This window comes from Canis aureus, chromosome 32 (genome assembly GCF_053574225.1).
Source record: "Canis aureus isolate CA01 chromosome 32, VMU_Caureus_v.1.0, whole genome shotgun sequence".
Taxonomy (NCBI): Eukaryota; Metazoa; Chordata; class Mammalia; order Carnivora; family Canidae; genus Canis; species Canis aureus.
Genome location: NC_135642.1, coordinates 32,014,158 through 32,031,073, shown reverse-complemented (window position 1 = coordinate 32,031,073; position 16,916 = coordinate 32,014,158). Strand labels below are relative to the sequence as shown.

Here is a 16,916-nt window from a genome sequence, read left to right as displayed (position 1 = left end):
GGTAAAATCAATCCAATCCCCATCCCAAGATAAAGGCCAATGTAATGTAATGTGGTGGCAGGGGGAGAGAGATAGTAACTCAACACTACACCCATTTAAGCGAAATAGACAAAATGCATAGTCCTAGAATCAGGAACTCGCCGTGTCTGAAGTTCTTCTCTCAGTTCCTGATCCAGCACTGCTGTTGCTATTTTATTCTTGTCTTTTCTTTCTCTAGTTAAATGATTCCCAGACCACTCACCAGCAGATACTCTAAGCTATGGCTCTGAGTCTTAAACCAACAAGCATTTTCTTGGTGCCTTGTTCTCCTCCTTTCTGCCTCCCAGCCCCCTCCCTCCATGGCATTCTGGTACCCACGGACTCAGAGGTTAGCTAATTTGTCCTGTGAAAGGCCAGACAGTATAAACTTATTAGACCTTGTGGGGCATATGGTCTCTGTCACAACTACTCAACTCTGCCACTGAAAGAGGAAAAGAGCCACGGGCAATATGTAAGCAGTTACATGATATGGAAGGGGTTTACCAATGTGTAACACAAACAAATGAGCTGTTTCAATAAAACTTTATTTACAAACACAGATGATGCCATGACAACATTTTAGTGACCTCCTGCATTATTTCTATGGGTAGATAACTAGGTAAATGGAAGGAGAGGAAAGGGAAGGAGGGAAGAAAACAATGAAAAAAGAAAGATCAGGTTTTCCTCGAGCCGAAGAAAAGACTGAGGACAGTCTGATATGAAGTCAACATCTTACATATTGGGAAACTGCGAATTCTGAGAAGTTAAATGACTTGTCTGAGTCTCAACAGTAGGCTAATGGTGAAGACATAAAAGGTTATGAAGAGACTATCTTTCAGGTAATGAGAAATATGGATTTTCTGACCAATATTCACTTGTATCCTAAGATATTAGCTAAGAAAGCTTTACTGCAGTGGTGAGCCAGTCAAATGTCTCCAAGTCAGGCAAAGAGTTAGTACTGGCCACCAGGTCCCAATCTGGGAGGCCAGAGAAAGGTTCTCTTTCGCTGTGGAGCATCAATGTGTACCACAACCAAACACTTGAGGAATCCCTCAACAGCGCCCCCTGGAAGCTAACTGTAGATCACAAACACCACAGAAGCTGGAGCTGAGCTCCAGCTCATCACAAGCCACAGCCAGGAGCTTCCTGAATTCTCTCCACCCTCACTGAGCATTAAATGCTGTACCTGAACATAAAGCAAGTTCAGCTGCACGGGGTCTCTCGAGTCCACATTCTGATCAGAGTAGAAGAACTTCCGTCTAAGCAGCAATGTTTCATGTTCATCTACTCCTTGTTCTCTGAATGTTCGGCTGTGATCCAGCCAATTTACTGCAACACAATAAGGCAGATGAAAGAACTCTATTTATTCTTCCTCTTGGTTTGAAGGGGTTTATCAAAAGAGAAGTGGATTTCTGGAATGCTGATATTCAGTTAGTTACTTATATTAGAACTGTGCTTTTTAATTCTGCAAAATAGTTTCACATATACTATCGTGTACCATATGATACACCCCCAAACAACAACAACAACAAAACAAAAACAAAAACAAAAACAAAAAAAAACTGAGGGAAAATTTCCAGCCATTCCTAAAGGTTTGTTAAAGCCCCACAGTCAACTTGTAACATGGGGGGGGGGGGGGGGGGGGGAATAAGAAAATCAATGCTTTATGCCAAGACAACTAAGTTAGCATTTTCCTTTAAGGCAACAGTAGATACTTCAGTCTCATTAGGTGAAATAATTTATAAACTGAGCATATTGAGTTGCCACCACCTGTAAAAGGAAAAGGAAGGAAAATAAAAGTAACTGGATAGGGACGATGGCAGTGGGGGTGAGGTGGATATATATAACAGGAACTAAGGGATCAGGGGAGGAAGAACCCTACCCGTGGCCCTGCTTGGATCTCATTCAGAAAACGCTCACCTGTTATCTGGGCACACAGAAATGGACCACCCCTCTACACTTTCCACAGCTCTCATTCCCATCCCCGAGCTTAGCACACACACACATTATGAGTAAGTATTATAACCCTCACTGGATTCTAAGCAACTTTAGCACAGGGAATGTGTGGGAGTGATCTCATCTCCCACGGTACCTGGGAGAGTATCATGCACATTATAAAAATCCTTGGGATTTGTCTACCATTGTCTCACTTGGAAATAAGTACGTAACTCGAAATCAAATGAGGCAGAAAAAAAAAAAAAAGAATGGAGAAAGGGTCAGAGGAAATGAAAGCCGCACTGAAGATCAATAAACATAATGACAATGATGACATCTTCCCAATGCAGCAGCAAGAATAAAGAGCGAGCAAGCGAGCCTGGGAAGGTCTATAGGAACTGTGCATGAAGTAAGATCCTTGATTGGGGGAGGAGGAAGGGAGGAAGGAGATGTGGGGCAATCAGGTGCACATAGGATACTTGGGGGATACACAGGGTGTACATACTGGCTTTTCCAAATATTAACTGTGTAGTCACAGAAGAGGACTCTCCTATAATGATATTACCATTTTGTAATCTCTCAGGAAATTATGGATCTGGGCAATGGTCATTAATAGCTGTTAATATCACAAAAAAGGAAACAACCAAGTACAACTCTCTGATGGAAGTACACACCACCACATAAGGAGGAGTCTTCACTTGCAAAGTATACACATACATATGAATCTGATCAAGTTTCCAGATCTCAGGAATTAAGAGAGAGAGAAGTCCATGTCAGAGGATACCACAATCAATAAAATCCAGACTGTAGAAAACTTGATACAAATAACAATCTGTTTTCTTCTTCCCAGAAATTCCAAGGGGTGGGGGGAGAGATGGAGAAGTTTGAGATGAAAATAATTGTTACACTGTCCAGTCTTTTTTGGACCCCAGTTTAAATGAATTATTAGCTTTTGTAAAAGACATTGTGAACATAATTTGTATATTTCACATTAAGAGATAACTTTCTTAGGTGTGAAATGACACTCTGGTCACTTCCCTCCCTTAAAAGCCCATCCATGTCACAGACTAAAGTATTTACAGATGGAACGAAGCAACAGCAAAGGGAAAAATCCCACCCAGAGTCATGTAGGTGAAGGAAGGGCAGTGAGGCTTGACCACGCCCACACTGGGCGACGCTCCCTTCACAGACACTCACGGTCGTCATCCGTGTGGAGCTTGGCCTTCAACTTCTCCATTTTCCTCTCATCTCGCAACAGTGTCCGGTCTTTCTTTAGCGTACCCGTCCCTTCCTCCTTCTTTTCTTCAATCGTTTCTTGGATTAAAGAGTACTCTTCATAGTTCGTTATTCCTAAAAATATAAATTTAGGATAATTTATAAATTTGTAATTTAGGATTTAGGACAGCGATTATGCTGCTGTCACTCCTTCCCGCTGGGTGCCTGCGGGGACTCCTCCTCGGAGTCCCTGGTAGTGAAGGACAGAAAGAGGCTTTACTAAGCTCAGGGTCAGGGGCCATCCACAGAGTATACATTAAATAACTCTGGCCAAAAAGAAGGTTTTTCAGCTAATGAAGCCACATTGAAAATGTCACATTCAATTCTAATTTCCAAGAAATAAGCAGTCTAGACCATGAAGAACAAGGCAAGACTGTGTCAATCAAGTGGCTAAAGCAACTGGTCTTCCTTTGGGTAGAGAGAAGACTAAGACAGGGCAGGATACTTTCTCCAAATATTTGAAGGGCTTCATGCAGAAAGGAGACAGACTTATTCTTTTGTGGATATTAATAGAAGCTACGAGAAGAAAAGTTGTGTAGCAATCAAAACTGTACAGGCGGGATCCCTGGGTGGCGCAGCGGTTTAGCGCCTGCCTTTGGCCCAGGGCGCGATCCTGGAGACCCGGGATCGAATCCCACGTCGGGCTCCCAGTGCATGGAGCTGCTTCTCCCTCTGCCTATGTCTCTGCCTCTCTCTCTCTCTGTGACTATCATAAATAAATAAAAAAAAAATTTAAAAACTGTACGGGCTATCCCTATCAGTCTTCAAGGAAATACTGGATGTCATTGATGCTTATAGAGAATCTCAGCCATGGAAGGGAAACTAGAATTATATGATTCAAATCATATTATTTTTAATTAAAAAATTCCTCTTGGGGGGTGCCTGGGTGGCTCAGTTGGCTAAGTGTCTAACTCTTGATTTTGGGTCAGGTCAGAATCTCAGGGTCCTGAGATCCAGCCCTGTATCAGGCACTGAACTCAGTGGGGAGTCTGTTGAGATATTCTCTCACTGCCTTTCCCTTCTATCCATTCATGCCTACTCTCGTGTGCATGCACACACGTGCTCTCTCTAAAGTAAATAAATATTTTTTAAAATTCCTTTTGTTTTTGAAAGGGAAATAAAATTCTCAATTTCAACTCAGCGAGATGGTTCAAGTGTTTACAACACCAGTTAGTGGGTTTGCATTATCTAAGGAATAGCAACACTGTCTTAGGACTGGATAGAAATCAATAACTAGGACACATTCAGGATTGGCAAGTCGTCAAATGGGGGTGAAAAAAAGATCAGGCATGGAATTAACGACAAAACCAGAACCAGAACTTCTGCATGTGAACACTCACCTATCCTGCTGCAAATAGTAACCAGGAGTTCCCCAACAGTCTTGGAGTCATCCACCATCACTGTTTTCACAGATCCATCCAGCATCCGGATTTTCTGAGGTCTCTGTTTCTTTTTATATTCCAAAATATCCTAGGGAAACCACAGAAACTTTTCACATGACTTAGGAAACCAGGTCATTAATTTGGACACTGTTCTTTAAAGAATGAATTTTCCCTAGCATACTCTGAATTCCTCCAAGTTCTCGTGAGATTTTTGTCACTAATATATAAACTCCAGTGCTAAATAACTGCCTCCAACAAGCTCTCCTAAAATATGATGGTGGCATTGCCCCCAAAGAAGTACTGTTTATAGCTTACAATTCTTGAAAACTAATCTCTGTAAGCTTAAAGTAGCTTATGCCTTCCTAAAAGACTGTAGATGATCTGCTTTGATGAGGACTAGCAGAGGAAAAGTCTTACTTGCCACTGAAGAAGACGGTGGTGTACTCCTCCAGTTATCTCACTGTTAGAAGCAATTTTTAATATCTATGTCATGGAGGAATAAATAATACCCCCCTGTAATTCTTTAGAGTGGGGATTTGCCACAAAATGGTTTTTATAGTAATGGCAAGATCAAATGGGGGTAGTAGGTTGGAAGTTACTTTTAAAGAGGAGACTTTTTTTTTTAAATTACATCTAACAATAGATTTATGAATGGAAAATTAATTGGTACCACATAATTCATTCTCACTTTATGGAATAGTGACCCATCTGATACATGCATTCCATATACTAAAAGCCAGTATCTTTGAGGTTAAGCTGAACAGAATATACAACACTTTTTTACTCGCTACCTCTAAATTCCAAACACAACCATTTTTTTGTTGTCACTTGAACTGATTGTTATCAAGCTTACATCTAATATGGACCTTCTTTTACAAAAACAAAACTGATGAATATTTAATCTCTGACTACCTTTAGGAATTCTTTGTTTTCCCTCTAATCTACCCTTTCTTTTTATCATTAGTCTCCAGGATACTTCCTATATCCTTACAGAAGGACACTATCTTATTTCCTAACTACCAAGCCCAACCAAGGCATGTACGAAGAGCCAGCCCCAAGCTGCTTTAATTACTCTGTGGGGCTTCAAGAATTTGGACTACTGATAGTTTCTATTACTACCTGAACAGCCCTTACAAAGTCAACCATGTCAAAACTATGAATAAGGGACCCTTGATGCAGAATAGACTGTTGGGTCTCCCTTTTTCTCTGAGGTATAATACTACTATGTTGGCTTCTATAGAAGGCCCACAGACCAAGTGACCAAAAAAAAGAAAAAAATCTACAACATACCCCATTTCGCAACATGTAATAATCCAGTGTTCTGCCGGCTTCCAGCCAAATCCCTTTCCTAGGGTCTTCATCAGAAAGAAACAGCCCATAATCAGAAGCTGGAAGATAAAGAGAAGAGAGGATAAAAGACAGAGTGCCGCTGATGCCATCGCCAGCTTCAAACCCTGAGTCTGCTGACTTGGCAGGCTGTCGGTATTCTTCTGCACCAGACAGGTTTCGTTTTGACAACATGAACAAGCCAAGGGGCTAAAGCACAAGAGGAGGAATGAAGCCTGAGCTGCAACATCAACACCCACAGAGAAGGTTCGTGATTCTTAAAACCAGTGGGCAGCAGCTGTGTCTACAGTTTAGAGAAACATCAAGAACAGAATGGTCCAAATTTCTAATTTCTGAATTGAGCTTTGTTCCCTTTCACTTGCTATATAAAAACCTGGCAGAGAACCTGTGAAGGAGGACAAGACGACCATGGAGAAACTAAGGAAGTAACCAATTAAGCCCAATGCCACTCAGCCAAAGAAGGCCAATGGAGCCTTTACACTTTAAATAATTCCATCATCATCCTAACACAGCATTACTAAAGGTAAGCAGGAGGGCCCAGTGAGATGAAGCCTCTGTCCCCCATCCCACTAAATTATGAATACAGTTGGAAAATAGAACTCTGTTCTCCATAGAAATCCCTTAATCTGATCAGGAAGTACAAGAGCATGGTGGCAAGAGGAAACCAGTACCATTTCCTGTCTAAAGATTTCTATTTTGGGGCTCCTGGCTGGCTCAGTTAATAGAGCATGCAACTCTTGATCTCGGGGTCATGAGTTTGAGCCCCAAGATGGATGCTGAGACTACTTAAATAAATATGTCTTCAAAGACTGTAATTAAATCAGTAAAATAAAGACTTCTGTCTTTCTGAATGTGATTCAAGGTAACCTCAGAGGCCCAGATGATGGTCTGAGCTCCTGTTGTTTCTTAGAAAAACAACTTCAAGATCTGTAAAGGTTTTGATCTTCACCAGAGCTAGGCACCAGAAATGACTGGAGAACCAGAATTTGAAGAAAGGTTGGGAATGTGGGGTGACTTTATTTTTATTTTTGGGTAATCTAGAAATAACAATGTTTTTAAATAACATAAACAATGCTTTTAGGCCACAAGTTTGGCAGTTTTGTGACATCTTTGAGAAGATCAATGTTTATCTCTATCTTTGAATATTTGATTTTCATGCTTCCAATTTTTAAGTTTTATCCCATTTTCATAATAAAGGCTTATTAATTTGGGAGTAACCCAATTTCTCAAGCACCAAACACTAAATAAAGGAAGGAAATGTAGAGAGAAGGAATTGAGAAATAAAAATTGTATGCATGGCTTTTCTTCAAATTCGGATTAAACGTGCTCAGTGGTTTAAAGAAATAAGAAACAAAACATAGATGCTCCCTACTCCCTTTCAGGTTTGAGATCAAGTTTATAAAATAGCCCCTTCAAAGTAATTGAAATGTAAGGCTTGCCCTGAGCCCTGATGTCAGTTCCAGCCTTCTTCAGGCTGCATATGCGGAAAACAGAGTGAAGGAGAGACAAACACAGTAACTGTTGAGAGTAGCTTCATTTGTATGTTATAGGGCAAATGAAGTGACTTATCAAAAAAGTGTCTTGTAAACTATAGAGATCGATGCTGATGTATGGAAGGGTCATGATGAGGGGTGTGACAATGATGATTCAGTGGCAGCTGTGGCCATTGACATCACAAGACTCACTCAGGAAGTATGTACTGCTCAGGCTAAGAAGATACTTCATTTGAAACATATATACTAGTGGCCCTGAGTACCACTAAGAGCAGCCATTTCTTTAGCTACTAAGCAAAGAACATACAAACACTTTTCAATAAGCCAGTGAATAACCTTGGCCTACCTTGGCCAGTTTGTGCCTCAGGTACCCGTTCTCGAATGACTCGACATGCATCATACACAGCCGTAGATGGTTCAAACTGCATGGTCTTCACCACATTGCAGTGGCGGACACAAATCTTTAAGGACAGGGCCACCATTTTCCTAAATGGTTTGAAGATTCTCACTTAGAATGTCTGGAAAACACAAAGAGACAAACCATGATATTCATAATAGTCTTGAAAAACACTGCTAGATTCTAAATCAGCTTTAAATAATTGAAAGAATAAGCTAGCTATTAAAGAGAATGCTTTGGATAGAAGCACAAATTAAATGATTTCAAAAATTTTTAAATAAGACAAGAGCATCTAGTCTCAGGGTTGACACTATCACAGAGTAGCAAGTCGAGTCTCTAGGGAAAAAGAATCTGTGGAAGTTCACCAAGACCCCTTCTCGGGATCCCTGGGTGGCGCAGCGGTTTAGCGCCTGCCTTTGGCCCAGGGCATGATCCTGGAGACCCGGGATCGAATCCCACGTCGGGCTCCTGGTGCATGGAGCCTGCTTCTCCCTCTGCCTATGTCTCTGCCTCTCTCTCTCTCTCTCTATCATAAATAAATAAATAAATAATTAAAAAAAAAAAAAGACCCCTTCTCAATGGTGCCTACCTACTTTGGGTTTCCAACAAGGCGTCCTCAGTGTGAGAAGCAGAGAGCCTTGGGTACCACAGCTACCCCCTAAAGATGCTTCTGTTAGCAGCCTCAATGCACTGTTTCTCTCCCCACAACTCCTGGGGACAGGGACAGATAGATGCTCCTCAGGGTAAAAGTGTTCTACTACTCTTCGTATCAGAAGACTTGGATCTGGGCCCAACTCCAACACCAGGACCCTATGTAAATCCAAGCAAGGCCCTCTGGCCACTCTTCAGTTTCCCCACAAGTAAAGAAGCCCCAATGGTAACAGCCCTGTATAACCCCTAAAAGAATTAAACCCTAAAGGTTTATCAATAGGAGCCCAACATCCTACTTTAGAAAGTACACAGGTCTAGCCTAGGTTTTATTTCATAAATGACTTCTTTTTAAAACCTAAGTCCAAAATTTAGTTCATTTCCTTTGAGTTGGTGGCTAATGGCTTATTTTGACTTATTCTGTAGCCAGAATCTTTGCCTGCCCTCAACCCAAGCCAGCCTCAATCAAATGCATGTTCCTCAGGCACGAGGCAAGAGGGAGGATTCTTCTCTGCATCTGAGAAACTCACAGTCACAGACTCACCGGCTGACTGTCATTGTGGCAAACAGAATAATGCACTTCACAGTCAGCACCTATTAGAACCCCAGGACTACAGAGAGAACACAAATCCACAGGAATTTCAAGTTCTCATCCTTTAACTTTTCTTAGAGAACCCACAAGCAGTGAACATGAACCCCAGCTGCCTTGATAGTCCCTTCCCACTTAAGAACATAAATGTGAAGAAGCAATGAGCTAGCTAAGAGGCAGAGAGGGCCACAGGCTGACCAGCCCAGGGAGCGGGTGCCTCTGGGGCATCACTTCTTCACATGCTTGATTGATTGCCGGTCCAATGGATACAGAGGACATTTTTAAACAGATATTCTGGTGTCCCCAGGCAGGCTGCTATACATAAAGACACGCAGAGCAATCATTTAGGCCGTCCAACTATAAAGTCATTTTGACCTCTACTTATGTTTGAATGACTAGCCTGTGAAAATACTTCTTGAAAAATATCAAGATACAGTTCTCAATAAACAACAGCAGTGTTCACTGGGAATCTTCCCCACACTGAATCAATTCACTATGGCCTGGGTAGTGGCTAGATTGCTGACCTAGCAGAAGAGCTCAAAATATCCAGTCATTTTCCACCTATAACATCAAGGACTCTTACAGCCATATAGGAAAGGGTCTACCCCACTCTGTTTTTGGCATGCTTAACCAACTAACTCCCCAATTTGGGAAAAAAATTTAAACTCTAGATATAAATTGACAAGTTTAATGTAGAGATCACTGCATGGAATAGTTTGTCCCCCTGGGGCTGGTGACAGCTGTAGGGTTTCCTGAACCACTGAGATTCATGAGCATGGCTGCTAGTAACAGTGATAAAGGCCCTGGAACTCTGTCATGGGTGCCATTTATAGAATGCACCAGAGAGAATAGGGTGCTTCATCTCCTCCATTCCTTGGGAAGGGGAAGTATTGTAAGTGTCCCTGCATGAAGGCTGCCCTTCCCAGGCTAATAACTGGGCTTTCTGCAGAGCAAATTAATGGTCCTTCAAGCCAAGCCAAGCAGGATTCCATCAAAGGGAAATACGGAGCCATGACAGGGGCTGAAAGGAGACTATAACAGCAAGACAGTAAACATTAGAGCTCAGAAGGAAACAGAAGACACACGGGGAGTGAGGAGAAAGAGGCAGATAGAGCAGCAGGGAGCAGACACAAGCAAGACTGGACAAAACCTAGGTCAACAAAGAACATAGGAGAAGCCGTGAAGTAAAATCTCTATCCAAAACAACTGGAAAAATGAAGAAGCCACTGACTGATGTGTAGGAAGCTGCTGGAGATGCAGGTTTGGGGTGAAAATTCTCTAATGAGTTTCTTTAGGATATGTTCGGTGAAGAGGTAGAACAGGGTCAAAGACTAAGCAGGACACATAATGGGTAGGGGGAGCTCATCCTATCTAACTCCTTGGGACTAGAAAGATCACCTAGGGATGTGCTCAAGACAGAAACCTGAGGACAGAGTCCTGTAACAATGTTTTAAATTCAGGACAAAAGGGACTGGCAAGGAGGCCCATTGGTAGGTGAAGAAACAGAACCAAGAGACCATGGGCCCGGAAGAAGGTGTGCCAAGCACACCTGTGCTAAGTGATGATCATAGCTCAAGGAAGATGAGGATGGGGATATCACTAAATCTGGCACAGAGGTCTCTGGTAGCTCAGTTAAGAAGCAGCTAGCAAAGGGGGGAAGCCAGAGTAGCAAGTTTAGGAGAGAGAGGAGGAGAGGGCCAGCCTAGCAAGTACAGACTTGTCTCTCTGTCTCTGGGGGAGGCCTACTGGAAGGAGCAGAGGAAAAGGCAGCAGCTCTGAATTATGCCCTTAAGGCTCTTTATCCAGAAGTATGTATGACGTGGTTGCTACAAATTCCTTATCTACATAGCATCTGTACAGACACGGCTTCCACCAGATGAGGGCCCAAAAGGCAGTCCCAAGACAGCTAAGTGCCCTTCCTGGAGGCAGTTGCCCAGCATGCATTATCTCCATTCTCGGCCTGTGAGAGAGAAGAGGAGCAGGCAAGTCTCAGTTCAAGGGAAGGGCACTGGACTAGGAAGGAGTCTGCAGTTCAGGTTCATTCCCAGACCTGCCGATGCCGTGGACCTTCAGGCCTGTTATCTCTCCTCTTTTTGCTCTTCAAAGAGCAGGGGACAACTGGCTCCCCATGAAAGGAGTTTCCCAGTGGACACTGATGCTTAGCCAACTATTCCCAAAGGATTCCCTTCTGCTCTAATCCCAACCTCTCACAGGTGAAGCCACGGAGACAACTATCCTTAGCTCAAGGTAGACATTCAACATAAGGAGGGACACAGGAGATTCACTGTGAGACTCATATTCTCAACTTTTCTACCACCTCAAATGTTGCAACATGGTACATATTGTACAGCAAAACCAACCAACCAAAATCACTCTCACAGCATACAGCATCTGCTTGGTGGTCAAAGACTAAAAGGCTCCAGTTTCTTCTTCTTACTCCTGGCTCCCAGTGTTCCCAATATGGAACACGAAATAAGACCAATGATTTCCTTTGTGGGAATGTCAGAAACATGTAAATAAGGTACATAAAAAATGTCTTATCAACTCTCAGGTTATCTATTTGTGTGTATGCAAAAGACGAGGTATTTTTATTTTTATTATGCAAGATCATCATCCATACAGGCAACTGTCAATGAGGTCTGAAATCAAAATACATGGTGATTTAACCTTATTCCATAGGGAACACAACACGGCACTGAGCTGTTTCTAGCTCCACACACAACACAGTGAGATACTTGCAAAACAGACACGCGCTGAAATTAACAGTCCTAAACTAATGGCAAAAAGATCATAGGATCAAAGCATATAGGAACCTAGATACGTCGAATAAAAAATGAGTGTTTTCAGCTCTCACGAGAAGTCTCACTTTATATCCACAAAAGCCCTGAGAAAATCACGTAGCTCAGACGACACGCCATGATAAAGACTAACACCCCACTCCCTCTCCAGCAAGATGTTCTCAGGGCAGTGGTGTAGGCGGCAAACTGAGCCTTACTTCTACTTCCCTGTATCCTAAACCCTTTTGGCTAACTGCTGCCTCTACAGGCAGGGAGCCTAGGACAGAGGAATAGGTTTCCTTTTTTGGTTTGGCTGCAAGAAGGCTTAAGCCGACTGTTTTATAGTCTAACCCCTTTCTCTATTTTATGATCCTATCCTTGTTTTTCTATTACCCCAATCTGAATGCATGCTATCTTGCTGGATCTTAAGTCCTTTTTTGTTGTGGTTTTGGTTTCCTAAAGAGGAAAGGGTAAAAGGGTATAAAATTCATAAAACATACAACATCTTCCTTTTCATAATTTCTTCTCATTCTAACCATTTTGGTCCGGATTTTATGAGTGAAGGTCACCTGGGGCCAACACAAAATCTGCCTGTGCCATCCATTGTGGCAGATGAGCCAATGGAACCGGTGGTAAAACCCAGACATTTTTCCTTTTAAAGTCAATACTTTTTGGTCCCAAGGAGCTGTAAACAGCTCAGGATGGTGGCAGCAGTGCAGGCTGCCTAAGCTCAGGCCACTCCACCCTGGAACAAACTAGCCCAGCTCAGCCAAGGCCTCCTCCTTGCCCAAGAAATGTCCACTATTGGTTAAGATGAGCAACCACCCCGCGGATCTCTGCCCTGACCAGTGAGGTCGGTGAGGTGCTCCAACTCTACTCCTGCCTTACTAGCTCATGGCTCTGTACTGGTTCCTTAACTGCAGTCTGCCTCAGTTTCTTCCTCCGTGAAATGGGAGATAGTAATAGACCTAACCTGTAGTAAGGTTACCAAAGAAATCTATTGACACATGCCAAAGCACAAAGAAAGTGCCAGGTAAGAGTTTGTTATTTTTCGTCTTAGCCACAGGGGTTGGGTTGGAGATACACTGGAACCAACATATTCTATTTAGCCACCATCTAAGCTGCAAAATTCAATTTACTGTTTACATCTATTATGTAGTAGACATTATCACAGACATTAGGGAGCAAAGACGGTCAAGATTCTTGTCTAAACAGCACACCCCTTCTGGTAACCCTGTTCCCTGTACAGTTCCTGTGTTCATCCTTATTCAAGTCATTCAATGTTTTTTTGTTTGTTTGTTTTGTAGAAGCAGAAGTATCCAAGGATGAGCCATGAAGCCAAATGTGTTTGTGGGACAAGAACTCCTGCACTCAGGCTGTCCTTCTGGACATCAGTCCGATTCCCTTAATCCAAGAGCCTAACGGAGAGAATTGAACCCTATGGTATGGATCAGGGCTAGCATCAAAGTAGACCCCTGCCCTGGAGCATCCCAGGAGAGGGGCCATAGGGACCCTGCACACTCCCCTACAGAGCAGAGGTATCGTGTTTAGCTGACAGGACAAGTGGGCCAGGCTACCATGCGTCACTGGGACCCCAGACCTTGAAGAGTAAGAACTGCCCATCATCCCTCTCCCCTCTCTACCTCCATCCACTGGCTCCATTCTCACCCACTGGAAGACCTCTGCATCCAATAACGATGGTTATACCTGCCCCTGCTTCTTTACATCTGTTCTCCCCTCAGCAGGCAAAATATAGCCGTGGTAACAGAACACATTTTATAACCAAAAGTCAGTATAAAACACGGGCCTATTATTCACCTCAATCTCCAGTAAACAATTTTGCTCTCCTGGAGAAATGCCCAGTGAAGAGCTTTCCTTCTCTCCACTCCTTACCTGCTCTTATGCAAGGGAGGAAGGTAAACAGCTCAGCCAACAAGTAAAACTCATCACATGATGGGGTCACAGCTATACAAAGGTGCCTCAAAAGCAAAAGTCAGGGTCTCACCCTTCATCTTGCTTTCCTGGGCTGTCTGTGCTCAGGTACACTGGGGCTGAGCTCACACATACAGAACTTTTCCGTATATAATGCTGAGCCCACCAGGCACATCCAGGTGTCTATGTGTGACCATCTAGAAGCGAGTCAAATCAACTGTTCTCTGGGAGCAAGCTTTTTCATTTAGGGAGGAATGAGGAGGAGAGAGGGCAGAGCTTCCTTCCTATTGTCATCTCACCTGCATCCAGCTTTATCAGGGAGCCACAGGCCTTCCTTAAAATCTGCCTCTCCTCTCACTGGGCCCCTCATGCCTCCCTCTTCCCAAGTAGTGAGAGCTCAGAAGGCAGAGTCTGATTAGAGGGGCTACTCCCCTAACCCCCCATAACCGCCCACATAGAAAAAGACCAGAATGAGTATGCTCCCCCTTTGCAGCCAGAATGGGGAGAAAAGCAGAGAGAACATTCACACAAGGATCTCTCTTCAGTTCTCCCTCACAGAGGCATGGAAAGCCAGGACAATCTCTTGACTTTGCATACTTCAACTAGAAATAACCGTTAAAAGGTCAGGTGATACAGGAACAGGGGAAATGATTAACCACCCACACAGGTGTGAACTCAGCAGCAGGTCCGGCAAGTCAATAAAAATTCCAGCCAAGCTGTCGGCATCCAGAGCTGCTTTGCCAACACCCCATTTGCCCCTTAACCCAGGGCTACTGCAGTGTTCTCACCTGTCCTCAGGACACTCACCCCAAGACACACATACAATGGTATCAGGAGGACATCTGTGGTGACGGGTCTCCTTCCCTGTCCTTCTAAGGTAAGGACTGTATCATCACAGCCAACTTTGAATCTCAAGGCCCAAGTATAATGCCCACCACAAAGCGGATGCTTCATCAATGTTTGTGGAATTAACAGGTACTGCAGGGTAAGACTTAAACAGATTTTTTCCTAAATTAGTCATTAGCAATTAATTACCCACACGAATAGCATGACTAATGGTAGCTCAGTGGTTGAGCGTCTGCCTTTGGCTCAGGTCGTGATCCCAGGGTCCCGGGACTGAGTCGTGAGCAGGCTCCCTCGCTCTGCCTATGTCCCTGCCTCTCTCTCAGGGTCTCTCATGAATAAATTTTTTTTAAAAAGATGAATGGAAGGCAAACATCCAGCAGGCCCTATTATTTCTACTCATCAACAATCTGTTTCACAGATCACAGCAGCTTAAACTCATGGCTTACGAGATGAAGTTCCCCAGCCTGGCAAAAGGGAACCTCAAGAAAGAAGCAAGGCTACCTACCATCAGTCAAGAACTCTCGAAGGTACCCTGAGGGCAGGGACGGACTATGTGCATTGCTCACTGTAAAGTACCTGCTGCTGCAGAGAGGGCCTCAGGATGTGTTTAATGCATGGATGGAGAAGCAAGTCAGCAGTTCTACCTCCAAGAACAAAGCTGAAGGCAGTGCCCACAAGATGAAGTACAGAATGACGGGAAAAGATCTTTGACACTGTTTTCCCACCGTCAGATGAAGAAACTATAATCCTGAGATTAAGTGACCTTCCCAAGGTCACACTGCTAGAAACCATAATCTGACCTTCCCATGCTGCCACAATAGTTGGCTACATATGTGATATGACTAGAGCCCACCAGGGATCCCTCCAACTCACCCTCCACCCATACTCAGCTCTTGGCACAGGCATATGAAATTCCATCATTAGGTCTATCATTGGTCATAAGGATGCACTGACGGTTACACCTTGCTATATAAGCGGACATTTAGATTTATCACTTATCACTGTCTTACAATGTTACATTTCAGAACTTCCAGACAAATTGAGAGCTGACTCTTATTAAAGATGATATGATGCCTCATTTTCCTCAGGAAATTCTGAGGAGGTAGAGAGTTCCTGCAGACTAATTCAGAACTCTGATAAAGAGCAGTGAGCAAAGAATTGGGAAGAAAACCTGCTAAAAGGAAGGGGAGGAGACACCTACGTGTTTGTAGTGTTATAATTGTGCCGAGAGATGATTTTAATAGACACCAAATTGAAATGTACAGGTAATCAGGTTCAAATCGCTCAACCCCAGGGTCATGGCCTCCCATCCACCCACTTGCCTTCCCTCATTCATGCTGTAAGAACTCACCATTTTAATGGAACAGTGTGGTTTCAACTTCTGCAAAATTGCCTCCATTATTTGAGCCTTTGTGGCTACCTCTGTCTGAAATGCACCACCCATCTTGGTCTTCCCAGTTACCCACCCTGCAAGCCCTGCATCAAGCTTGGTTTTCTGAAACTAGTCTTTCTAACCCCTCTCCCTCAGTGCAGGATCCCTCTCTTCTCCTAAACTCGATGGAGCACTCACCTGTAACCCGTGCTCCAGTGCCCGCCCTCCAGGGCTCAAGTCCCCCCTGAAATGACAAGAGATGCTACATCTAGTGTTTATCTGGCATTGAAGAGTTCTATGGCCCTGCCACAGACATCTTTCTCACTTGATGTACATAACAGCTTACAAAGTAAAACAGATTTTTTTTTTATTTTTATTTTTTGCATCCCCATTTCACAGACAGAAAATCTGGGAGGAGTTTTCCTGTGGAATATATCTTGGTTTCCCTCAGACCACTAAGAAGGTTGTGCCTGCTTTCTGGCAATGTCACACTTTTCCCCTGTGGTTGCTGAGACAGCAGAATAAATCATCCCCACATCTTAGTCCCTCTGGAGTCCACCTTGCAGCCCTGTTATTTGCTTCCTCTCACAAGTTAAAGAAGTAGGTTGCAAACTGAATTCTGATTTCAAATTTTTTATTTTGAACTTTAACTCATTCAAATGATTTGAGGCTATTCACAAAAATACAGAGGGCAGAAAAATAAAAGGTCAAGTCCAAAGAAAACCAGAAGAAAAATGAAAGTGAAGGTCAAGACCAGAAGAACTGTGAATTATTTACTCTTTGTTTGGATAACTGGTAATAAACTCCTCCCATTATTTGCTTTTCTTGACCCCTGGTGACAAGCCTATAAAAATCCCATAAAAGCAGATTCTCCAGGCTACTACTGCTGATGCTGATAAACATAA

The 16,916-nt window shown here is 43.3% G+C and overlaps 1 protein-coding gene across 5 annotated transcripts in view; it reads right to left on the bottom strand.

Moving 5' to 3' along the window:
* Positions 1-16,916, bottom strand: part of TLN2 (talin 2) — a 426,778-nt gene that overhangs the window by 185,481 nt on the left and 224,381 nt on the right. For all 5 annotated transcript variants that reach the window (XM_077881335.1, XM_077881341.1, XM_077881336.1 and 2 more), the window contains 5 exons: positions 7,797-7,968; positions 5,901-5,998; positions 4,569-4,698; positions 3,151-3,303; positions 1,205-1,347 (listed from right to left, as the gene is read on the bottom strand). In XM_077881335.1, coding sequence (XP_077737461.1) covers positions 1,205-1,347; positions 3,151-3,303; positions 4,569-4,698; positions 5,901-5,998; positions 7,797-7,932 — 660 coding nt within the window. In that variant the 5' untranslated portion in view covers positions 7,933-7,968. The remainder of the gene's footprint in view (positions 1-1,204; positions 1,348-3,150; positions 3,304-4,568; positions 4,699-5,900; positions 5,999-7,796; positions 7,969-16,916) is intronic.